The sequence below is a fragment of the Tachypleus tridentatus genome, chromosome 13 (genome assembly GCF_004210375.1).
Source record: "Tachypleus tridentatus isolate NWPU-2018 chromosome 13, ASM421037v1, whole genome shotgun sequence".
Lineage (NCBI taxonomy): Eukaryota > Metazoa > Arthropoda > Merostomata > Xiphosura > Limulidae > Tachypleus > Tachypleus tridentatus.
Genome location: NC_134837.1, coordinates 274,125,144 through 274,152,023, shown reverse-complemented (window position 1 = coordinate 274,152,023; position 26,880 = coordinate 274,125,144). Strand labels below are relative to the sequence as shown.

Sequence of the window (26,880 nt, the reverse complement as noted above, 5' to 3'; positions counted from 1 at the left end):
TGTCGTAATATTCTTAACGTTGCAGGAAGTTTTAATATTTATTTTTAATCTATGTAAATTTATATGTCAATATTTAAGAAAATATCGTATTTCAGCAAAAACTTGATGTAACGAATGTTAAAACAGTTTGTAGAAACCAAGCTATTTACTAATATCCCACCCACTTGATCGTCAGTAAAGCTTGAGAGCTTATAACTCTAAAATTTGGAGCTCATTCTTGTAGTGGCTGTAGCGTCTCTGATTCATCGTTCAGTTTTATATTTAAAAATTATAAATTGAATGTGTTATGCGAAGTATTGTACTTTTGGCCCTCTGTGATTAATTTGAGTAGGGTTAAGACGTACGCCAACAGAAAAGTTCATGCAAAGTTGAGAATGGTAAAGTAATTTAATATTTAATTAATAATCATTTGAATTGCTATTACAATTTATGAAATTAATTATTTCTAAAGACTTCATTTTCGTTTATATTAAATTATAAATGTATTTTTCATGATATTTTGGTTACTAACAATCGTGGTAATACTTATTAACGATATTTGTAATTTTGTCATTTCTATTTGTATTACCAGTAGTGGGCATTAGTACTAGTTGTACAGGGTGTTCGGAAAGTCACTGTGCAGTTTAGTCTGTTATTAAATATGCAAGTTCACAGTGACTTTCCGAACACCCTGTAGTTGTAGTAGTAGTATGTATAATTATAGTAATAACACAATATATGTAGCAGTTAGACTTTCAGAAGACCATATTACTACTGTTTTTAGTATTGGTAGTTTATTACTCTAGCATAACATGATATTTTGGGACAACATAGGACCTGATGGTCCAGCTTGGCTTGATAAATATTTTTTTTAAAACCTTAAAGCCAGCTTTTATAATTTATAAATGTATCAACTTCTTTCTTAAAATCACTTAAATTTATTGTCTCCATAACATCTGAAGGCAAATTGTCTTAGCTAAAGATGACTCCTGCCCAGCCAAAATTTATATTTATGTCCCTAGTTCTGTTGTTCATGCTGTTAAGTATGAAAATAAAAGATGTATCAACACTATCAGTTCCATTTATAATTTAAATATCTCATTCAAACCCTCTCTAATGTTTGTTTTTGTTTCATGGGAAACCAATTTGAGAGATTTCATAGTCTCCATGTGACAATCCCTCCATCCCAGGTGCCATTTCAGTGATCATCCTCTGAACCCTATTCAACAATTCAATGTCCTTCCTAAGGTAAGAAGCCTAAGACTGATCACAATACTCCAAATTTGGCCTAACCAGTGGCTTGTAGAATGAAATTATAACATGTTTAGACTTCTGTTCAATATTTCTGTAGATACAACCTAAAATTCTATCTGTCAGACCACTGGCAATAATGCACCAATTCCTCTGCCAGACCACTGGCAATACTACACCAATACTATCTGCCAGACCACTGGCAATAATACACCAATCCTATCTACCAGACCACTGACAATAATACACCAATTCTATCTACCAGACCACTAGCAATAATACACCGATTCTATCTGCCTGACCAGTGGCAATAATACACCAATTCTATCTGCCTGACCAGTGGCAATAATACACCAATTCTATCTACCAGACCACTGACAATAATACACCTATTCTATCTGCCAGACCACTGGCAATAATACACCAATTCTATCTGCCAGACCACTGGCAATAATACACCAATTCTATCTGCTAGACCACTGGCAATAATACACCAATTCTATCTGCCAGACCACTGGGAATAACACACCAATTCTATCTGCCAGACCATTGGGAATAATACACCAATTCTATTTGCCAGACAACTAACAATAATAATGCACTCAATTCCCTCTGCCAGACCACTGACAATAATACACCAATTCTATCTGCGAGACCACTGACAATAATACACCAATTCTATCTACCAGACCACTAGCAATAATACACCGATTCTATCTGCCTGACCAGTGGCAATAATACACCAATTCTATCTACCAGACCACTGACAATAATACACCTATTCTATCTACCAGACCACTGGCAATAATACACCAATTCTATCTGCCAGACCACTGGCAATAATACACCAATTCTATCTGCCAGACCACTGGCAATAATACACCAATTCTATCTGCCAGACCACTGGGAATAACACACCAATTCTATCTGCCAGACCATTGGGAATAATACACCAATTCTATTTGCCAGACAACTAACAATAATACACTAATTCCCTCTGCCAGACCACTGACAATAATACACCAATTCTATCTGCGAGACCACTGGCAATAATACACCAATTCTATTTGCCAGACCACTGACAATAATACACCAGTTCTATCTGTTAGACCACTGGCAATAATACACCAATTCTATCTACCAGACCACTGGCAACAATCAACAAATTCTATCTGCCAGACCACTGGCAATAATACACCAATTCTATCTACCAGACCACTGGCAATAATACACCAATTCTATCTGCCAGACCACTGACAATAATACACCAATTCTATCTGCCAGACCACTAGCAATAATACACCAGTTCTATCTGCTAGACCACTGGCAATAATACACCAATTCTATCTGCCAGACCACTGGCAATAATACACCAATTCTATCTGCCAGACCACTGACAATAATACACCAATTCTATCTGCCAGACCACTGGCAATAATACACCAATTCTATCTGCCAGACCACTGACAATAATACACCAATTCTATCTGCCAGACCACTGACAATAATACACCAATTCTATCTACCAGACCACTGGCAATAATACACCAATTCTATCTGCTAGACCACTGGCAATAATACACCAATTCTATCTGCCAGACCACTGGCAATAATACACCAATTCTATCTACCAGACCACTGGCAATAATACACCAATTCTATCTGCCAGACCACTGACAATAATACACCAATTCTATCTGCCAGACCACTAGCAATAATACACCAGTTCTATCTGCTAGACCACTGGCAATAATACACCAATTCTATCTGCCAGACCACTGGCAATAATACACCAATTCTATCTGCCAGACCACTGACAATAATACACCAATTCTATCTGCCAGACCACTGGCAATAATACACCAATTCTATCTGCCAGACCACTGACAATAATACACCAATTCTATCTGCCAGACCACTGACAATAATACACCAATTCTATCTACCAGACCACTGGCAATAATACACCAATTCTATCTGCTAGACCACTGGCAATAATACACCAATTCTATCTGCCAGACCACTGGCAATAATACACCAATTCTATCTGCTAGACCACTGGCAATAATACACCAATTCTATATGCCAGACCTTTGGCAATAATACACCAATTCTATCTGCCAGACCACTGGCAATAATACACCAATTCTATCTGTTAGACCACTGGCAATTATACAGCAATTCTATCTGCCAGACCACTGGCAATAATACACCAATTCTATCTGCCAGACCACTGGCAATAATACACCAATTCTATCTACCAGACCACTGGCAATAATATAACAATTCTATCTGCCACACCACTGGCAATAATACACCAATTCCTTCTACCAGACCACTGGCAATAATACACCACTTAGATGGTTTAAGAGACTAATCAACCATTACACCAAGATCCTTTAATTTCATGACAATCTTAAGGTTATTCCTATCCAAGTTGTACTTATAATTTAAATTTTGTTAACCCACATGCAGAATTTTTCATTTATCACATAAAATCCATCTGCCATTTATCTGCTCAACTCATTTAAATTATTTAAATCCTTTTGTAAATCCGCATCAACTTCTTGACCTCCAGGAACACTCATGGCCTTAATATCATTTGTAAATTTAAGTAATTTAATGATCATTTCTTTATCTGTGTCATTGATATAAATAAAAAAAGAACGGTGGCCCTAAGATTGAGCCCTGAGATACTTGTAATATTAATCCAGTTTCTCTGAACTCCATTTGTAACAACTCTCTGCTTTCTTCCATCCAGCCACTTTTCTATCCAGTTTGGTAACTTATCCCTCACACCTAAAGCCTTTTATGTAGCATCTTCTCAGATACTATCTGAAAATCCAGCTATACCAGTATACACCCTCACTCTTATCTACATAAATAGTAACCTTTTTAAATAGTATAAAAAGATCTATAAGGTAAAATTATCCCTTATTGAAACCTTGTTCACTATCCAGTTAATTGCTAAACTTTGTTAAATGACTTTTCAAATCATATTTAATCAGACTTTCCAAAACATTTCCCATAACTGTTGTAAGACTAATAGGTCTATAATTACTAGGACAATTTTTATCACCTCTTTTGAAAAGAGAAGTGACAATAGCTAACTCACAATGCTCTGGTACCTGTTGTCCACTACTCAAGAACTAACAAAAATATAGTAAGTTGTCCACATATCCTGTCTTTAATTTCTGGAACCTTATCATTCTATAAACATTCTAATTTCTTCTTAACAAGCTCAAAATTAAGAAAATTAATTTTTTATCTTGTTTCCAGCTGTAAACTGTAATGGCAGTACAGGCCCCAATTTTTATGTGGTAAAATTTAAAATTATGTAACCCTTACTTAAAAGTAGCTTGAAGTAACAATGTTTAACTATTTAAATAATAAGCATATAGATTTTAAATCTTTGTTGATTATTAAGTGGACTGTATGTTGTACAGTTAATGTTAGCAGAAAATCAAATTGGTACATGAGTTATATAATGTGATTAATAAGTTAACATTGAGTGAGTGGTCATATGTAAATATGCATTAGTCATAAAGCTATGTTTTGTATAGAATTGCTGTCATTATTCACTCCTCTAAATACAGAACAAAAACCCATAGTTTAGATGTTTTACTTATATGTAGAATGTGTTAAATGTCTTGTATCAGAATTGAAAAATGTATTTTAATGATTCTAAGGTTTGATCAAAACAAAGTAAATTATATCTAATATTTTTTATTATAAGTAAACTATAAGAAATACTGTACTTGGTCAGCAGTTCAATTGTGGTTTAAAAGATTTACTTTGAAAGAGAGAAAATATTACTGTTTTAGTGTTTGTAGGGATTCATAAATATGTTTACATTCCATTTGTGATTTCTTTAAAAGGGTGGTAAGAGAATGAATTGTGTGTACTACATTTAGTTCACTGTGAAACATAAGATTAACAACATATTGTTCAAATATGAGTTAAATTTGATACTAGTTATTACAAATAAAATTAGGACACAGCTAAGACTGCTAAAGTAGATGTTAAAATACTGGTTACCTCAAGCCACTTGGTAACTATTAAATCTATGGGCTTATAATTGTATACTTAACACAGTTGTTACTAGCAAAAGTAAAGTGGGAACATGCAACTAAAGCAAATTTAAAAAATTGATACCAGTTATTGCTGATTAAAAATAAATTGAGATTTCTTATAGAGGAACTGGTCTATGGATAAATTGTTAATTAAATACATGTAACTACATGGCAAAAGTTTTATTTTTGTATACAAGCTGCTAAGCCTTTTTTTTTTGTTACACATTTTACAATATATTCCCCTTCTCATGACATTATAATTTCCATTTTGTCTTCATAGTTTATACATTCTACTATTAATTTTGTTTAATTATAATTTATACTTACTATTAATTTTGTCTGTGAGAGCCCCAGGGGGCCAGGGTCCACCCTATTTGCTCCCAATATTGCTCACTTTCCTCCTATTGAACCCATTTTAAGACTATATTTTGTCAGTTTTCCTTCATGTTTTCATGGATTGCCTTCTAGGCCTGTACTGCTAAACCTTTATTGTTGTTTTTATTACACATTTCACAGTATATTCTCCTCCTCATGACATTGTTTCATGAAGAACTTTTGGTGTTTCTTTTGCAACCTTTGTCCTGTACAGACTTTCTTTTTGACCTTGCTTACTGTAAGGTAGATTTTTTTCCTGATTTTCTGTCATTTTCATATGTGTTAATCATATTCATTTTAAACCCCCTTCATAGTTTATTAGTTTTGTTTTACCCTACTGACATTCCTACAGTTAATATTTACCTTTTACCTCTTGTGTTCCACTTACATTTATGGATTTTCATTGGATGCTTCCTACTCCTTCCATATATATTGGGGTGTTTGTTATTTTCAACATATTTTTTTCACATGTGGTTTCTTTGCTTCTAGGGTAGGACACTGCTGTTTGTTTACCATTCATTACTAATGGTGTCTTATGGTCAGTTCTTTTTTTCCACTGGTCCATTTTTGGCTCTACTCCTGCATATTCTCCTTGTATGTATTTGAGGTTGTTTATCTGAGCCTTTACTTTTGGTTTTCCTTTTAATTTTCCTCATTTCCTCCTTATCCTTATGTGTTGGTAGTTGAACATATCCTCCCACAAGATTGGAGTTACTTCTTTCCTCTGGATTGTTTCTCTTCTCTGATGCTTTTCTTTAAAAGAAGCTTCAGGATAATGGTCTCCAGTCTAAAAGTCTTATTCCTTTCACACTTGGATATGTCTGTAAGTCCAGGATGGTTTAATTCATGATTTTATTCTTCTCCAGTTTGACTAACCCTGTTTCATTTTGACAGTGACTTATATCACTCACCAAGGGAACACTTCTCTTCTTCCTTTTGAACTTGCACACTTAATATATATCTACTGAAGAGTTGTGTTACAAGTGCTTTGTCCTTGTTGCTTATATATCCTTTTGGGAAGTTTTCTTTTGAAGAATGCTTCTCTTTTTCCCTCACACTGGTCCCTCCATCCATTCAATGTGGAATTCTAGCTACTTATGTGAGTAGAGGTAATGTACCATATTGGAAGTTCTAATTTTTCTGTACTGAAAATGTATTTATGATAGGTATCTATCTTATTCTCCCACTCCACTGAAAAGTGCTGTTTCCAATTTCTGCCAACACATGAAGTGATAGTTCAGTAGATTGAATAAAGGGAGTCACATGAATCAAGAAAGTATGTTGCACTCTTATTGATGGAGTGTTGTTGCATGATAATTTGCATACAAGATGCATTGGAAATAGTCAGTTCCAGATGGGTGGGAGTTTCAGGGTTGTGGTGTATACAAAATATTTTTCTTTCATATAGAAGCAGCACTTAACAAGAATAGCTATCAGAAATGCATTTTCAGCATGTAAAGTAATAACGTTTTCTTCATTTGTTTTTAAATTCCAAACTCTGAATGAACTTAGTATTAATTTGAAGTTCAATGTATTGAATATGGAAGTTTCTATTACAGTCAACAACATTACTGGCACAACTTTCCAGAACTAAGAATTGACTATTTGCAGAGGAGGTACAGGTCTTAATTTGTAGGTAGCTAGATTCATATGAGTGGCTAGAAAATTCTTCTCATTTTCAGTCTGATGATCTTTCTCAAGAAGAATACAATAAAAGAGAAGAGAGTTTGGACACTTTTGTTTTTCTTGCACATTCTTATTCTGGTCAGTCACAATCTATGAATACAATCAAAGAGAAGAGAGTTTGGACACTTTTGTTTTGCACATTCTTATTTTGGTCAGTCACAATCTATGCCTTTTCAGGAGATTTTGCCTTCTGCTCCTTTTTTTTACAGCTTGTTAATCAGTTATGTAATATTATTTTACCAATTTCTATTTTCTGTGTTGCCTCTCCTATCTTATTGGGTATAATTCTTTCTTCTGAATTGTTTTTCCCCTTCACTCAACATTAGGGTTCAAACTCAAAGATTTTCAGACCAACTTCAGTAAGGTGTTGGTATGTCCTGTTCTCCTCACTTGTTAGATCAACGTGCTTTGAAGTCCATTACTTTTGAATTCCATATCTGAATTCTTAACAACTAGATTCTCTACTCCCCTTTGAGGTTGAAATCTGGGAGCAACTGTTCATTTTAATCAGAATCAGTAGTCAAGGATATGCCTTTCCATCTCTATCTTTTTATGTTAACTTTCTTCCCTCCAAATACTTTTACAGGCTTTTCATCACTCACTTGAATTTTTTTTATGAACTCATGTCCCTCCCATGCTCCATCACTACTCATTTATTAGCCTTTGCCTTTTCCATTAATACCTGGCTCATGTGCTGTTGGGACTTGTGGAGAAAGATGCATTACTTGTGTCTGTGGGGTGTATTTTCCTATTCAGCCCTGCAGAATCTGTCAACCCCCTTCCTGTGCAATATTATATTGATATATTGGGGTCATCCTGATTCCTTGAAATCCAGGATTGATGTGGCTAGATTACATTCTTACTTGTCTTCTTTGGCCTCATGTTTATCTCATCCTCTCTATATCTTCTTCCTCACTCAAGTCCTTAGCTTTCTCCCAGTGCTCCCAAACCTATCTTAATTATCCAGCACCTGGGCTTACCAATGCCAATATCATAGGTGACACTACAAAGGCTTCCAGACCTGTAAGGGTCAGATTATTACACTTTTCTCCTTTGTGGCATCATTTCATGGCAGATCCAAAAGTTCTATCAGGAGGTTTTTGCCTTCAGTTCCAATCCTGCCTTCTTCTTTCCCATTCCCATATTTCCTTCCAACCCCCACAGGATCCCACACCTCTCACTTTTCTATAACCAATGCTGTATATAACCTACTTTGCAAAGGGACTATTGAATGAGTGTTGTCAATACAACCAGGGTTTCATTCCTATCTTTTCATGGCTCATAAAAAGATGGGAGATTGGAGACCATTCAGAACCCCGTTGCTTCACTATGGAGTCTTATCTCTCATTTCAGTGGATGTTTTCTCCAGGATTCTGGAGGACCAAATTCGATATTATGGACACCTGTCTTCACATTCTTATTGTTCCCTAGTCATGTGATTATCTTGCTTGGTGGTTAAATAGGTACTAGATCACAGTGGGGGTGAGTTAGTTATGCTGTCTCCACTTCATCTGGATTTACATCTGTTTACAGACATATCTTTAGAGGATTAAGGTGCTTAACCCAACTTTTGAGAGATTTCCAGTCTCTGATAGGTTGAGGAGTCTTCTTTCCATATAAATATTCTCAAACTTTTGGTGGTTCATTCATTGAGCTTTGTCCCACTTCCTTCCTCTCATGAAGAGGAGGGTGATTACCTGCACTTCACAACTTGGACTCTCACAGCAGATCTAAAAAGAAGAATACAGGCCATGGAAATAGGTTACTACAGAAATATCTTGGACATCTCATATAAAGATCATGTTATGAACAAAGAGGCCCACAATAAGATCCAACAAGCTGTCAGGCCATATTGAAATCTCCTGACCACTGTCGAAAATGTAAACTGAGGTGGTGTGGTCACATCTCATGATCATATAGCTTAGCAAAGAACATGAGAGGGAAAAGGGAAGGAGGCAGACTGAAGAAGTAGAAAGACAACATTCAGGAGTGACAAAGCCTGGAGTTTGTAATTATAGTACACTTTAATTCCATCGTGGTCACTTACATCACTAAGCAAAAGGGCTCCCAATACAAGTCTTTGTGCTATCAGACTCTGGATCTCTCTTACTGAGCCCACATGGTGGTTTTAACTTGCCATGTTCCTGGCATCCTGAATTTGTTTGTGGATTGTTCATCTTGATGTGGCAGGATTTTTCCCTCAGAGTGGTATCTTGTATCTCAAAATGGCTGTTATGAGTATTAATACTGTTATTAATAAGGAGAGAACAACGTTTCAACCTCCCTAGGCCATCTCCAGGTTAAGAAAGAGAGAATTCACATTTTTATTTCAGTGGGTTTCTCATCATCAATAGTGATTTCTTGATCTACAGTTATTTTAGTGGGTGTGCTCTTAGCTGGAGTCTTCTCATATTGGTGCTTTTGACCCCACTGGAGCAACAAACCTTTTCTTTTAACCTCCCATTCTGCACCCACTAGCTCAGAAAGTGAATAGGTTGAATCAAAATAAGCGAAATCACCTCTATGCTTAACCCCCATTTTGAATCCTCTCCAGAGTTCATGTATATTTTTCATGCTAGCTCTGTTTTAACTAATGCAACTGTGGTTCTAGCTGTTTTAACCTTTTCTTGTCCAACCTATCCTATCTTTATCTCAGTCTGTTCTGTTAATCTCAGTTGGACATCATTCATCAATTTGTCTCTCCTCTCCATCTTCCTGCATAGCTTTTGTCATGTCTTTCATCTTAGCCCAGGAACTGACACCACATAGTGCAGATCCATAAGACCTTCTTCCTTTACTATAGCCAGAAGTCTACTTTTTGCTTTTGAGATCTTTGATGTGGTTTCCATTCTTTCTAGCATTTTGTTCCTCATCTTTCTCAGTTCTTCACCTAACTGTTATACAAAGGCTTATCCATTTTGACTGTTTAGCTATTTGGTAGCCTTGTCAAACACTCTTTATTTTTCCAACTTTCATAAAGTTTTATCTATTTTTGTTGTTGTTTTCCTCTTTTTATCACTCCCTTTGGGTTTTGTGACCTCCACGTTCCATTGAAGTAGCTGATGGAGATCTTATTGTGATCTTTTATGCCCTTTTTCATCCTCCTTTTGAACCTTTGTCTGTGTATTCCATTTATCAATTTTCATGAAAAACATATTTCCACTGCCCACAAAGTTTATCTGCCTTTCACATCCATTTCCTTACCTTCCATCTCCTGCCTGTACTCCAATTCTGATCAAGTTAACTTCTTTGTCCAGTGTACTCCATATGGTGTTATGTTGTATGTATGCCTCCTTTTGGGGTTCTTCTTACCAACTATTCCTTCTCTAGAATCCACTTCTTTCCCAGGATTTAATCCCTGTTGCACTAACTGGTTGGTTTTGTCAACTTGTTAAGCTGGCATATTTTGACTTATTCATGGAATGTCATTGTCTCTGTAACATTTCTTCTAATTAAAATCACCATATCTCTGGTGTCTTGCCTTTGCTAACCTCTAGAAAATATAATTCATGCCACAATGTGGACTGTTTGCAATGCCTTCTGTGCTCATTATCTGTACAATCTGGCTACATCCTCCTCAGGGGATCATGATCTTTCTTCCATGGCAATTCTACACTGGAGCCATTGATTAGGGCAAGTCTTATCACATCATTTATATTTTCCTTTAGAGACTCTTTTTCATCTCTGCTGATGGGATCCAACTCTGTGGTGGGTGTAGACTGGTTAGGTATGCTGTATTTTAAGTCCACACTTTACTGTTAGTGTCATAACATTTATTGTAGAGAGGGGTTGTTTCACAAGACCATAGGTGGCTTGCCCAGTGGTGTATATGTATATATATATGTGTGTGTGTGTGTGTGTGTTTCTCAATACCCATCAGTTTTACTCCCTCCTCAGTAAGGGGATCTCCCGGGATAGGTTCTGTTCTTTCAGTTTACCTCCTCTGAGATGTAAACATCCATCCATGTGTTTGCTGTGCATGGTGACTCATGAAGGGGAGGAGAGGATCCTGGTGGTTGAGGGGTCCAACCCTAACACACCACTTTTGCCTTGAATTCCTGTAGACGGGCAGCCTTGTGGTGGCCCTCCTAGGTTCAGTTGGCTGGTCCACTTGGGCTAGGGTCAACCAAGTATCAGTGTTGGATATTCTCAGCAGGTGTTGTGAACATGGTATCTGATGCTGGTATTTGACTATAGGGCTATACAAAACCCTGGTGTTTCTGCAGTGTCATTGTTTAGTATTGTGGAGCTCCATGGTGGGTGGGGTCAGTGAACTCTGAAATGTAGGTTCTTTATTATGGATACTCCTTTTTCTGACAAAATGAATAAAAATGAAGAAAATTGAAAAAAAAACACAGATCATTGGAAAACGACCACACATATATGAACAAATGTTGTACAGTCAATATTACAGCCAGATTCTGCACCTCGATTTCTGATTATCCATTCCTTATCTGAGAAATCCTTGGGGCATATGTCTCCAATTTTCATTCAGAGGGGATTAGAGAGACTTAGTGGCTCCCCAAAGTCAGTAAAGAAGTTGTGCTCTGGAGACATTTTGGTAGAAACATCTTCACCACAACATACCAAATTCCTCTTGAAATCAAAGGCCATTGGAGATATATACCCATTGAGGTTACTTCTCATGTAACTTTGAATTCTTCCAGAGGAGTTATAATTGAGAAAGATTTTAGAGAACATTCCTGAGTTGGAAATCCTAGCTGATTTTACCAGCCAATGTGTTAGTGCAATGTGCCAAATATTCATTTGTAAAGATGGAATATTGACCCTACCAGTGTTCTGATATTAATGTTAACATCACCACGTGCTCCTGCCACAGTCAAAGCAGGTTATCTGAACTGCAAGGTACGACCTTATATTCCTACCCCTCTCAGATGTTTCCAGTGTCAGCAGTTTGGTTACTCAAAAACATGTCATGGTTCTTTTAAATGTGCTCGTTGTGGTGGTAAAGACCACAATACTTACAAGTGCAACCTGGAACCATACTGTTAACTATAGTTGCCCACACCCCTCTTACTCTATTTCTTGCTCTAAATGGATAGAAGAGAAAGAGGTGTGACACTTAAAGGCGGTTAATAATATCACCTACCCAGAGTCTAAGAAATTATTGTCCTCAACTCCATCTCGGACATATGCATCTCACTCGGTGTGAGTGCAGACAGATCTTTCTGTGCCTCCAACAGTGTCATTTGCAAAACATCTTAATCTTGCACTCTCTGAGTCTACTTCCATCTTTGTCCCTACCACTCCTTCCAGTGACTGCCCAGTTTCACTTCCTTCAGGTTCAAGTGTTTTCTTGGGTCCATCCTCTTCTATGGCCTTGAGAAATAAATCGACCATTCATTCATGCCCTCAGTCATTGGAATCTTTGTCCATGGACAGAGACCTGCCTACTTGACCCATGGAGGTTGATAGATCTTTGTCCAATAAAGAAAAAAATATGGTTACAAACAGATCTCTTCACCACCTTCTCCACATAAATAATAACAGCCACTCTGATCCAGTGGAACTGTCGAGGTTTTTGATCAAATATAGATGACATTAAGGATTTGATTTATTCTTACCATCTCGTGTGCCTCTCTTTACAGGAAACATTTCTGAAACCTGCTGATACAGTCGCCCTTTGGTAATCTTCCTCGTAGAGAAATGACAGGTCGTGTAATGGACGAGTACATGGTGGGGTAGCATTGCTGGTTGATCAGCATGTGCCAATCTTGTCTTTGCCACTTGATACACCCTTGGAGGCTGTAGCCATCAGTATTTCCTTGAGTTTTACCATCACTATTGGTCTGATGAATCAGACTTTGGTGCTCTCATTGAACACTTGCTGTCTCTCTTTTTCATTCAGGGGGACTTTAATGGACATCTTCTCCTCTGGGGAAGTGCTGATATTGATAGAAAGGTTCACTTCGTAGAGCATATGCTCTCTGATCACAACCTTTCTCTTTTCAGTACTAGTTCTTCTAGTTATTTTCATGCACCTAGTCAGTCCTTTACCGCTATTGATCTCTCAGTTTGCTCCCCTTCACTATTCTCCCACTTTTCATGGAGGGCTGACAATAACCCATGAAGCAGTAATCATTTTCCTATAATTTTGAGAGATACTGGCCACGTTCAATGACATCTGATCCACGTGACCCGGTGGAACTGGATCAAGCAAACTGGTCCTCTTTCATTGCTCTCTCAGAACTTGATCCTGTCATTGTGTGTAAGCAATCAGTAGATGACTGTCTGCAGCAGTAGCTGACTGTATTGTTCCGGCAACTGCTCAGTGTATTCCTAAAATAGCAGATCAGACATCAAAGCCAGAAGGCATCTTGGATTAAATACACCTCTAGCATTTCTTCTACCACCAGTTTCAAAGTCATATGGGACAAAATTGAAAAGGTTAGTGGCCAGTATCCTTCTGTCCCTTTTTTAATCTTGTTCTCTGATGGCCAGGAAGTTGCTGATTCCAAGAACATTGCTAATAGTCTCAGCAAAAGCTTTTCTCATGCATCTTATGCTTCTGCTTCATCCCTCATCTCAGCTATCTAAATACAGACAGAATGATTGCCTCTTTCCTTTTGGGCTGATCATCTCTTTGACTATAATAACTCCCTTACATTGGTGGAACTTAAACTTGCTCTTTTTTGGTCTGGAAGTACATCATTTGGGCCTAATAATATTCATTATGAGATGTTACGCCATCTCTCTTTTCCTTCTCTTGCTATTCTGATAGTTTTTAACTGGATCTAGCAGGAGAATGTTTTATCCTGATGCCTTGTGCCATGCTATTTTACTCCCTTTTACAAAACCTGGGAAGGATCCTAAAATTATTTTGAACTACTGTCCAATTGCTTTGATGAGCTGTCTCTGTAACATCTTAGAGAGGATTGTTAATGCTTGTCTTGTTTGGTTCCTCGAATCAAATAACCTCCTCTCACCCCCTCAATGTGGGTTCTGAATACAGTGCTCCACCATGCACCACCTGATTCGAGTTGAAACATCAATCAGGGAAGCCTTTCTCAAGCAATGGCATCTTGTTTCTGTATTTTTTTGCCTTGAGAAAGCTTATGATACAATGTGGAGGTATGGTATCTTGTGAGACCTCCACTCATATAGGTTGCTTGGAAATTTACTGATTTTTATTAAACATTTTTTAATGAATTGACGATTCCATGTCTGTGTGGGTTTGACACTTTCCCATTATTTCCCACAGGAACTTGGAGTCCCTTAGGACTGTGTCTTGAGTGGCACACCTTTCATTATGATGATTGATGCTATCAGTGGATAACTACCACCTACAGTTGCAAACGGTCTTGTTGTCCAAGACTTCCACATCATGTGTCAGTCATCAAATATGAGGTATATAGAGTGGCAGCTATAGACTCCCCACAATCATTTACTGAAGTGGACTACAGCAAACACTTTCAATCTTTCTCTCTCCAAAACTGTTTCGATGCACTTTTGCTGTCAATGGGGTATTCACCCTGATCCTGAACTCTGTATTGGTGAAGTTGTGCTTCCTGTGGTCCATGAGGCAAAGTTCTTGGAGCGTATATTTGACCATAAGCTCACCTTTATTCCACACATTAAGCAGCTATGTGTCAAGTGTACAAGGGCACTGAACATCCACTGTGTTATCTCTTTCACCTCTTGGGGGGGAGGATCAATGTTACATGCTAAAACTCTTTTGTGCCCTTATTCAGTCAAAACTAGGCTATAGGTCTCTGACCTGTGGTTCTGTCAGGACTTTGGCCTTGAAAATATTGTACCTGTTCACCATCAGAGGCTTTCTGCACTTCTCCAGTCCAGAGTTTGTGCACAGAGTCCCATGAACCCCCTCTATACTTTTGTCATTTGCAACTGTCTTTAATGTATGCTTCAAAACTTTGATCTTTATCACAGCATCCCTCATAGGGTTGTGTTTTTCTTCCTCAGTGGGCCATAGTTTTTCATAATAGACAGTCTGCTATTGTTTCTTCTAGCCTTTGTATCCAGGTGCAGTTGGATGAATCGGGTCTATCTTTGGATGACATAATGGTATCTACAGATCAGCCCATCCCACACTGGCTAATTACTATCCCCAAATGTGACCTTTCTTTCAGTCATTTGAAGAAGACAGATACTTCTGATTGGAAGTAGCACCTTCTGTTTGCTGAACATCTTTTGAACCATCCTTCCATTCCCATTTATACAGATGGTTCAAAATCAAATGATTCTGTGGGCTCTGCCATTGTTTGCCGTGATTTGGTTGTTGCACCAAGAATCCCCTCTACAGTTTCTGTGTTCACTGTTGAATTGTACAGCATTTCTCTTGCCCTAGATCACATAGAAACTATGCAGTACATGAACTGTACTATTTATATTGATTCACGTAGCTCTTTGTTAGCCCTGGAATCGCTTCACTTCAGTTCTCATCTTATTCTCACCAATATTCAGAACTGACTGACCCATTTCCTTTAACATCTACTTTTATCCAGTTCTTCTGGATATCAGACTATGTTGGTATTCATGGGAACGAGCTCGCTGACACCCCAGCTAAGTCTTTCTGCTCTGGCACTATTACTGCTGTGCCTGTTCCACACATGGACTATGGTCCTGTATTCAAGCCTCAGCTCCATGCCAGTTGGCAGTCAACTGGAGTGAGCAATGTTAAAATGAGCTTTTCCAAATAAAAACCCTTTATTTGACTTTGGCCATCTTGTTTCTGTAAGAATTAGAAAGAGGAAGTTGTTCTGACTTGACTACACATTGGTCACAGTTTTATAACTCGTTTTCTTTTATCCCTGACTGATGCATCAATGTGTTGTCTGTATGACACTCAAGTCACAATAAGCCACATTTTACTGTCTTGCTGTCATTCGACTCTCAATGGCGGCACCATTTTAAACATATTTTGTCCCAAGGTTTACCCATAACATTGGATAGTCATCGGCAATAGTGACACTGTCGACCTTACAAATGGTTTTAGTTTTTTTTTAAGGCCATTGACCTTTTAAACACTATATAAGTTTTTAATTCATAAATTAGACCTTTTCTTAATTTGATTCCTTTTAGAAGTACAACTAGTTTGATATGAAATTAGAAAATGGCCATAATGTTTGAACTTACCCATTAGTCATCCTGGCAAGTTATAATAATTAACATTATGCCACAGAAAGCCTTTTAAAGCTTTTAAACAAATTGAATTACAATTGTGCATATCCTTTTGTAATAAGTGTAAAGAGTATATCTGTTCTAGAACTAGTTCAGTGTTTCAGTTTGTCCTGTAGCACACACTTTCATTCTTGATGGTTGCTTTCCTCTTGGTTTCAATGTCGTGCGCCTGCATTAACCCCTTCATCTTTGCATGGCAAGATTCTAGCTTTGTGTGAGAAGAGGTAAGACCATATCTAAAGTTTACATTTTCATGCACTGAAAATGTATTGACTTCTGATGAAGTAGTTGCATGCAGGTGTGCTGTGTACAATGTACTACTTGAAGAAATTCCATGCACTTTTAAAGTAACTCCAGTTAAAGGTTTAATACAAGTGTCCATTTTATCTCTACATAGTTTTAGTGCATAGTTGTATTATTATGCAAAGTGATCAGAGTTCTAGTATTCATTAACTGTAGAACAATGTATGTATTTTCATCTTTAGTTCTTTTATTGTAGCTAAGATTAAGGAATACTTGAAAATAAAGTAAACTTTTAAGTTTTGATTGACAGACCAGTTTTAGTCTAATTTTGATATAAATTTGAACTGATTTGAATGCAGTTTAGTACTAAATGTGTACAATATTAACTTTTGTACTTATTGTTTTAATAGGAAGTACCAATTTTATAATAACCTGATCAAACTAACAATTGCTAACTTTTGTGAAATTTGTTTTATTTAATGTTGACAAAGATTTAAAAGTTTGAATTCTAAACAGTGATAACATCATATGTACATATTTTGGAATATATGTATTGCAATAATATTGAACTTCTGTAAACACATTTTTGCACAGTTAGTGTGCATTATATATTAGTTACTTATATTTTTGTTCACAACTATACATGATTAGTAATTGACTTATGTGTTCTTAAACCGTATTCTGATGATTTTTGTGTTTACATTGTATTTTAACACATTATTAATGTACAGTGCTTTTAGTATGAAACGTAACATTTATTTACCAATGTTCTTGTTTCAGATTATGTAATTCTGAGACTAATCAGAATGAGAGTCAGTACAATGAATTGTTCAGAACTTCTAGATATGAACTACATTCCTACTGTATGGGAAGTCTTTGATGGTAAGCTAGTACATTTAGCATGTTTTACAAACATCTCAACATTTGCTTCAAAATTATGAAGTATTTGTGTTATGCTGTGTATGTGTGTGTGTATATATATAATTGTTAGAATAATTTAAGAATGTTTTATGATATCACACCATCATAAGTTAAAATAAACTATTCCCATTTTATATTTAAGTTAAATTGTATAATTAATTTATCTTTACCATTTCATCATCATAGTGCAATTTGTGTGTCACAGTAGAGTAGATAATTATTAAATTTTTTATGTATGGTTAACTTTGTATGGGGGGAAGGGGTATAGGAATGTATAAACTACAACTTGTACAGAGTGCTGTTCAACATTATGTATTTGATGTCAATTATTAACTATGTTTTACCTAACACTGTTTATTTGGCAACAGTTTATAGTAGATGAAAGTAAATACCAAATACAATGTACAGAGATAGTGAATAAAACTGTAAATATGCATTTTGAAGGCTATAGATGTTATTCATATACAATATGCAAATCTGTAGATATGCATTTCAACGACTTTATAGGTTATGTAAGTACAATATCACAATAGTAGCTCTTAATCGGGATAATAAGGAATTTCACAAAACCCTAACAAAATGTTCAAGTAAAACTGCCCTAATTAGTGAAGATTCAGTTCAAACAACGCTTTAAAACCATTACTATTGTCTGCTAATGCTGTGAACATATAGAAAAGTATGCATGGTAGACTTATATGGGAAGAAAAATCTGCTGAGCAGAGGCTATTTGTAATTAATATTGTTATTCTTGTAAGCATACAACAAAACAGTAGGTTGCACCCAAATATTTTGTAGAATCTAATAATACTGTCTGAATATCACAGAGCATTAATGGATTTTCACTAAAATTAATATAGAAGTTCATTTGGTCCATATGGGGGGGGGTGTAGAAATTTTCAGTTTTGTTTCATTATGGGCATTTTTGCATTTCTTACCAATACATTGCCACCCGTTGATCAATCTTTACCAAAATCTGACATTAAGATTTGTTGGGTCCATGCAGTAGTACTTGCAATTTTTTTTTTCCAGTTTCATATTTTGTGTTTTGCAGTTTTATGATCATTTCTTACAATTACATATAAGGAAAGCAACTTTCATGTCATAATCTTTCCATTACTCATGATTTTGCATAACTTCTATGCATGGGCAGGGTATCCCAGCTGATACCAAACAAGGTATTATAAAAATCACAAGGGGTATTGAAAGCCAATTTGTTTCTTATATATTTTGGTTAAGCCAAAAAACATCCTTATTATAGTGAAATGGTGCTAATGTTATCTTTTGAAACTAGCTTTCTTATATCTGGTACTGCTTTAAAAAACCTTAAGTATAAGATGAAACAGGATTTACAAGCCAATAATAAAACAACATTAGATGGCTGTAACATACAGATGCTCAGTGCTTTGAATACAATCAGTTGTTTTCATGAGCCAACCCCTAAATTATGTAAAGGTGTGGAAAAAACAAACAAAAAACTACACATAATGCTAAATTTTATTACACATGCTCAATGAGTAATTATCATAAAAAGCACAAGGTTTATTAAAAGTGATGTTTTATATATATGTATGATTTGAAAAAGCTTTCTAATGGTAACATTTTGAATTTGCTCAGTGAAGGTTGTTTCACTTCAGGCATATATTTGCTTATTGCTATGCATTATTGGCTGCATTGGCTTCCAGAATGGCTTTGGATTTCTCATTTACAAACTTTTAGTCTATAACTCCATCTTTTGACCAATTTGAGATTGAATTACAGTTTTGGAGTCAAGGTCAAATCCTTTTGATTGAATTATTTGATCTTTCACAAGTTCTTGTACATTAATTTACTATAATTATACCTAAAAGAATTTCAATTGCAATAGCTGTTGAGGATTTCCTCTTGTGTATAGAGAATGTAGTTGCATAAAAATTATGAATACTCCAACCACAGCATAACATTTAACATCTTGAACTAATGGGATCAAGTGGTCAATAGTAACAGTAAATCATCATGAACTGCCATGTCAAGTAATCCATTGCTTATATTTGAGCATTAAAATAAGCCAGCAGACAACAGAAATAAAAAATTGGGGAGTTAAAAACCTGCAAATGTAGATGATAATAAAAGAAGTAAGGAGACAAGGCTGGAGATGCATTACTTACTCCAACTTTGGAGATGCATTTCTTACTCCAACTTATTTTGGCTCTATACTACAACATTTAATAAAGTAATGGATTGTGGTTTGAGTAAGTAATATCTTCAGCATTGTCTCCTTACTTTGTTTTATTTGTAGGTTTTAAAATTCCAAATTTATTTACTTATCTTGTGTAAACTATGATGGATGTAAGTATCTTCATTCATTACATGAATATTGCTTTCTGTCTCACTTCATCAGAGTTTGAGTCAGACTGGCATCAGCAACTGATAAGACATAATTTGAATACATATGTTCATGAATCAACTGATGTGTGTGTGTGTGAGTACTGTACATTTAAAACTTTTAAATACACATAGTAAATTCAGAATTATAGCCAGTATTCCTTTTCCAGTATTGAATTGATCATTTGAACCAATCCTTTGCACATGGGTATTATAGAAAACTCTCTAAGATGGCAGTCTTTATGGGTTAAAAGTTTAGTGCTATATGTTAATCTATAGGTTAAAGGTTCAGTGCTATGTGGCAGTTTTTTATGGGTTAAAAATTTAGCACTGCATGGCAGTTTTTTATAGGTTAAAAATTTAGTGCTATGTGGTAGACCTTATGGGTTAAAAGTTCAGTGCTCTCTGGTTGTCTTTATGTAACATGCACATACACACACAAATACATACAATTCATTTCTTGTAAGTTATTGTCACTATCAGTGAAGTCTAGTTTCTGTTAGGCCAACAAACCTTTGAATGTAAAATCAGTTAGAAAGTTCCATGTTAATTTTAGAAAATTCCCAACAGGTATGAACTGTAGGAGCTGTAAGTTTATCTCTAAGGTAGGTAGTTAATGTAACACCTTAATGTTTTGTAATATAATTTTGACTATACATATACCTAACTTGAATATTCTGTAATAATGATTCTTCAGAATTACACAAGTCAAATTAAATTCTCCAAATATTAATGATTTTTCTATGTAATATATAATCATATTGTGATTGTCGATTAAATGCAATACAAATGTGTCATATCCACGTTAGTTTTATTTCTCAAGTGTTCAGTGAAAGATGAGACTACAGGTGATTGATCACTTAATAATTCTGAGATCCACAGAAACAGTAAAATATTAATACCTGATTAGTAATAAACATAATTAAAATTTAGTTATTTTTATTTTGTTTGTGATCATAACTACCTAATTTTTCATTATGAAGAATGGAAAAATTTGGAAATCTTGACTTTTCTTTGTTTGATAATTGTAATCACCATCTGTATGATGTAATTAACAGTCAGGGGAGTCTGATATTGGAATCTTTGTGATACTTTTAATTAAAAGATAGAATTTTACTCATTATTTCAAAAGAAAAAATATTCTGTGTGTTTGCATTGATATTAAATGTTACTTTTCTTTGTGATGACAAGAAACCCACTTGAAGTAAAAATGTATCTCGGAATGGCTGGTATGGGTATTAACACTTTTACTAATAAACTAGAGAATAATGTTTTGACCTTTTTGGTTCATCTCCAAGTTAACAAAGAGAGAGTTTCCAACTGATTGTTGCTGGGCACATGTCTTAGTGATGAGAGTATAAATGGGTACAGGATTGTATGGGGCATTTCAGTTTGGTGTTAGATTATTAATTAGTATAGGTATAAAAGTGTTCATTTATATTGGTTTAATTTTGGTTTGAGTTGTTTTATAAGAAGTGTTTCTTTAATTTTGCATTTGTTTATATTTGTTTCCCTACTTAGTGTCTGGGTGTTGTCTATGGTTATATTGTGTTTCTTTGATACGCGGTATTGAAAAACATGTGAAAGTGTTTACTGTGTTCTGAATACTTAGGTATTGATTTACATGTTTCTCTTGTTTTCTTAGCACTGGAAGACTGATTCATGCTTTCCTGTTATTGGTCTTAAAATTGAGGACATTGGCTCATTGTTCCTGTTGTCTGTTATATCACTGGCAGATGCTGATCCATGTTTTCCTGTAGTCTGTCTCAACTTATGGAAGTACTGATATTTTTATGTTGTTTGTTGTAACACTTGTAGATACTGATTTGTGTGTCCTGTTTAAACCTTTTGAGATATTGATGTGTTGTTTTTTTTTGCCTGTCTTAACACTAGGAGCTACTGATATTTCCCTGTTGTTTGTTGTAACACTTGTACAAACTAATTTATGTTTCCTATGTAAGCATTTTGAGATACTGATGTTTTCTTGTTTGTCATAACACTTGTAGATACTGATTCATGTTTCCTGTTCAAACATTTTGAAATACCGATGTTTTCTTGTTGTTTGTCATAACACTTGTAGATACTGATTCATGTTTCCTGTTCAAACATTTTTAAATACTGATGTTTTCTTGTTGTTTGTCTTAACACTTGTAGATACTGATTCATGTTTCCTGTTCAAACATTTTTAAATACTGATGTTTTCTTGTTGTTTGTCTTAACACTAGGAGCCACTGATATTATGCTTATTCATACAATACATGGCTCATGTGCCTATTTCTCTTTATATACTGTGCAGATTATACCCTGTTTCTCAGATACAACAATAGTGTTGTTATTTATATTAATTTAATAATTGTTAACAGTTAGTTTTTATTACAGTCTTAGAAAGCATTTAAGTTGTTCTAATGTATATTACAGATGTAGTAATCTTTAACATTGTTATTTTTATTGCAGCTTTGGGAAACATTGGAATTATTCTAATAAGTGTTACAGGTATAGCAACTGCATTAATATTTGCTATATTCTTCCATGAATCCATCTATTTGTTCCACCACTGGCCAAGGCAACAGTGCATTCTTACACTACTGTGTCTAAACACCTTTCCAGTGAGTTTATTTTTATTATTAAAGCTAGATAGCATACCAAAAATAACCATTGTTAAGATTTTCTATAGATACAATAAATGTATTACCATGAGTTATTCTAATTGATTATTTTCTAAATGTGTATTATGTTTTTTTAAAGGCTACTCTGAATATTGTCTGTACCCTAAAGTTGTCACTTGTTCCACTCTGAAGATTTTCTTTTAGGAAAGACTATTTTCAGTATTTTCCATTTTGGCTGAAAGTTTTACAGCATAGAAATTTTACATATGAAATATAATTTAAGATTGGCATCTTTTAATGTGTAACCAGTAATTGATATCATTTGTCTGATAGAACATAAAAAGAAAGTACAGTGTCTTTGTAATGCATTTATTAGCATGTAGATATACTGCTAATATCTTGTCTATTACAGTGTTGATACATCAGGATATGCTTTTAACATTTTGTCCATTACGATGTTGATATATTAGTGTAGGCTTCTAATGTGTTATTCAGTATAGTGTTAATATATTAACACTATATGCTTCTTATATGTCGTTTATTACTATGATGTTATGTTAGCATATGCTTCTAACGTATTGTTCATTATAGTGATGATATATTAGTTTAGAGTTCTAAGGTCTTGTTACGTTAGGATATGCCTTTAATGTGTTATCTATTACTATGGTGTTATATAAGGACATATTGCTTATGTATTGTCCATTGTAGTATTGATATATTAGTATATGGTTCTAATGTGTTGTCCATTACTATGTTCTTATGTTAGAGCATATTTTTAATCTGTTCTTTATCACTATGTTGTTACATTAGGACATGCTTCTAATGTGTTGTCCGTTACTAGTTATTACATTCAAACACACTTCTAATGTGTTGTTCATTAATATTTTGTGACATTAGAATATGCTTCTAATGTGTTATTCATTACTGTGTTCTAACGTTAGAAAGTACTTCTAATGTGTTGTTCATTACTGTGTTGTTACATTAGAACGTGTTTCTAATGTGTTGTTTGTTACTGTGTTACATCAGAACATGCTTCTAATGTGTTGTTCGTTACTGTGTTACATTAGAACATGCTTCTAATGTGTTGTTTGTTACTGTGTTACATTAGAACATGCTTCTAATGTGTTGTTCGTTACTGTGTTACATTAGAACATGCTTCTAATATGTTGTTCGTTACTGTGTTACATTAGAACATGCTTCTAATGTGTTGTTTGTTACTGTGTTACATTAGAACATGCTTCTAATGTGTTGTTCATTACTGTGTTACATTAGAACATGCTTCTAATGTGTTGTTCGTTACTGTGTTACATTAGAACATGCTTCTAATGTGTTGTTCGTTACTGTGTTACATTAGAACATGCTTCTAATGTGTTGTTCGTTACTTTGTTACATTAGAACGTGCTAATGTGTTGTTCGTTACTGTGTTACATTAGAACGTGCTTCTAATGTGTTGTTCGTTACTGTGTTACATTAGAACGTGCTAATGTGTTGTTCGTTACTGTGTTGTTCGATTGGAACATACTTCTAATGTGTTGTTCGTTACTGTGTTGTTCGATTGGAACATACTTCTAATGTGTTGTTCGTTACTATGTTCTTAGAGTGGAACATACTTCTAATGTGTTGTTCGTTACTGTGTTCTTAGAGTGGAACATACTTCTAATGTGTTGTTCATTACTGTGTTGTTACATTAGAATGTGCTTCTAATGTGTTGTTCGTTACTGTGTTGTTCGATTGGAACATACTTCTAATGTGTTGTTCGTTACTGTGTTGTTCGATTGGAACATACTTCTAATGTGTTGTTCATTACTGTGTTGTTCGATTGGAACATACTTCTAATGTGTTGTTCGTTACTATGTTCTTAGAGTGGAACATACTTCTAATGTGTTGTTCGTTAGTATGATCTTAAATAAGGATGTTTCTTATCTGTTGTGCATTAGTATGTTGTTACGTTAGAAGATGCTTCTAATGTGTTGTCCATTACTATGTTGTTATTATTAAGACATACTTCTAATGTGTTGTCCATTACTGCCTTGTTACATTCTTCTATTGTGTTTTGCATTACTATGTTGTTACATTAGTATATGCTTCTAACATGTAAGAACATTAGTACATGTTTGTAATGTATTGTTTATCAATGTTTTTGTTGCATTAGGACATGCTTGTAATGTGTTGTCCATTACTATGTTGTTACATTAGAACATACTTGTCATGTTTTGTTTATTAATATTTTGTAACCTTAGAAAAAACATCAAACATCTTGTTAATTGATATGTTGTTACACTAGAATATGCTTTTTAATGTCTTTTTCATGCTTCTAATGTGTTGTCCTTTACTAACTTGTTACATAAGACATGATTCTAATGTATTGTCCTTTACTAACTTGTTACATAAGACATGATTCTAATGTATTGTCTATTTTATATTGTTACATCAGGTCATGCTTCTAATTTGTTTTTTACTATGTTGTTCCATTAAGGACATGCTTCTGATGTTTTCTCCCTTACTATGTTGTTTCATTAGAACATGCTTCTAATGTATTGTTTGTTACTATGTTGTTACATCACGACATGCTTCCAATTTTGTGTATTACTATGTTGTTACATTAAGGACATGCTTCTAATGTGTTTTCTGTTACTATGTTGTTGCATTAGGACATGCTTCTAATGTGTTCTCTATTACTATGATGTTACTTTTGAACATGTGTCTGATGTGCTTTCTATTACTGTGTTATTACTGTAGAACATGTTTCTAATGTCTTATTCATTAATATTTTATAACATGCATCTAATGTTTTGTTACATGAGGACATGCTTCTAATGTCTTTTTTTATTAATATTTTTTTTACATTAGAACGTGCTTCTAATATTTTCCATTACTGTGCTGTTACATTAATATCTGCTTTTAACATGTCTATTACTAAGTTTTTGTATTAGAATATGCTTCTAATGTGTTGTTCATTACTATGTTGTTACTTTAGAACATGCTTCTAGTTTGTTTTCTATTGCTATATTGTTATATTAGAACATGCTTCTAACATGTTTTTATTACTATGTTATTACTTTAGAACATGCTTCTAGTTTGTTTTCTATTGCTATATTGTTATATTAGAACATGCTTCTAACATGTTGTTCATTACTATGTTGTTAGATTACAGTCATGCTTCTTATGTTTTGTCCATTACTATGTTGTTACATTAGAATATGCTTCTAATGTCTTGTTCATAAATATTTAGTTACATTGGGATATTCTATTAACATGTTGTCCATTAATATTTTGTGTCATTAGGACATGCTTCCAAGGTGTTGTCAATTACAATGTTCTTAACGTAGAATATGCTTCCAAGGTGTTGTCAATTACAATGTTCTTAACGTAGTATGTGCTTCTAATGTGTTGTCAATTACAATGTTCTTAATGTAGAATATGCTTCTAATGTGTTGTCAATTACAATGTTGGTAGATTAGGATATACTTCTAATGGTTTGTTCATTACGATGTTGTTACATTAGGACATGTTCCTAATGTTTTGTTCATTACGATGTTGTTACATTAGGACATGTTCCTAATGTTTTGTTCATTACTGTGTTTTTACATTGGGACATGCTTCTAATGTATTGTCCCTTACTTTGTTGTTACATTAGAACATTCTTGTAACATGTTCTCCATTAATATTCTGTTTCATTAGGATATGCTTTTAATGTGTTCTATATTAATTTGTTGTTACATGAGGATAGGCTTCTGATGTGTTGTCTATTAGTGTGTTGTTATATTAGAAGATGATTTTAATGTGTTGTCTATTACCGTGTTGCTACCTTAGAACATGATTCTGATGGATTGTTCATTAACATTTTGTTACTTTAGAATATGCTTCTAATGTGTTGTTCATTACTATGTTGTTACATTAGCTCATCTAATGTGTTGTTCATTACTATTGTTGCATTAAGATATACTTTTAATGTGTTGATACATTAGGACCTGGTGTTCACATTAATATACATTTTTTTCATATAAAACAATAGCAGTGAGTGTTAATATCAGTGATATGAATTCCAGATACAGCTTGTTCTTTCATTACTTAATATTTATTATATCTTTCAGTTTGCTGCTGGTGGATTCTTCATTTCCATTGTCTTTCCCAATGTAGCAGAAACTGCAAAGACAATAATACTTCTGTGAGTCATATACATTTTTGTATATAAAGTTCAGACCAAGCAGTTTATAGAACCA

General features: G+C 34.6%; 1 protein-coding gene across 4 annotated transcripts; it reads left to right on the top strand.

Moving 5' to 3' along the window:
- LOC143237766 (uncharacterized) lies at positions 1–26,880 on the top strand. 4 transcript variants are annotated; one of them, XR_013020249.1, is made up of 5 exons: positions 11–1,227; positions 17,550–17,651; positions 21,697–21,830; positions 22,506–22,657; positions 26,752–26,880. XR_013020249.1 is itself a non-coding variant. In XM_076477330.1 (4 exons), exons 2-4 carry the CDS (start codon positions 17,576–17,578, stop codon positions 26,827–26,829), a joined length of 306 nt encoding a protein of 101 aa, XP_076333445.1. In that variant the 5' UTR covers positions 1–377; positions 17,550–17,575; the 3' UTR covers positions 26,830–26,880. The 4 variants fall into 4 exon arrangements, 2 of the variants coding, with proteins under 2 accessions (XP_076333445.1, XP_076333446.1); XR_013020248.1 differs by having other exon boundaries at positions 13–377; XM_076477330.1 differs by lacking the exon at positions 21,697–21,830 and having other exon boundaries at positions 1–377.

What these genes read in the sequence shown, in the direction of transcription:
- LOC143237766 (XM_076477330.1), top strand. Translation starts at nt 17,576, where the DNA reads ATGAGAGTCAGTACAATGAATTGTTCAGAACTTCTAGATATGAACTAC. An exon ending in TGTATGGGAAGTCTTTGATG is followed by an intron (nt 17,652 to 22,505) that starts GTAAGCTAGTAC and finishes TTTTTATTGCAG; the next exon opens with CTTTGGGAAACATTGGAATT. An exon ending in TGTGTCTAAACACCTTTCCA is followed by an intron (nt 22,658 to 26,751) that starts GTGAGTTTATTT and finishes TATATCTTTCAG; the next exon opens with TTTGCTGCTGGTGGATTCTT.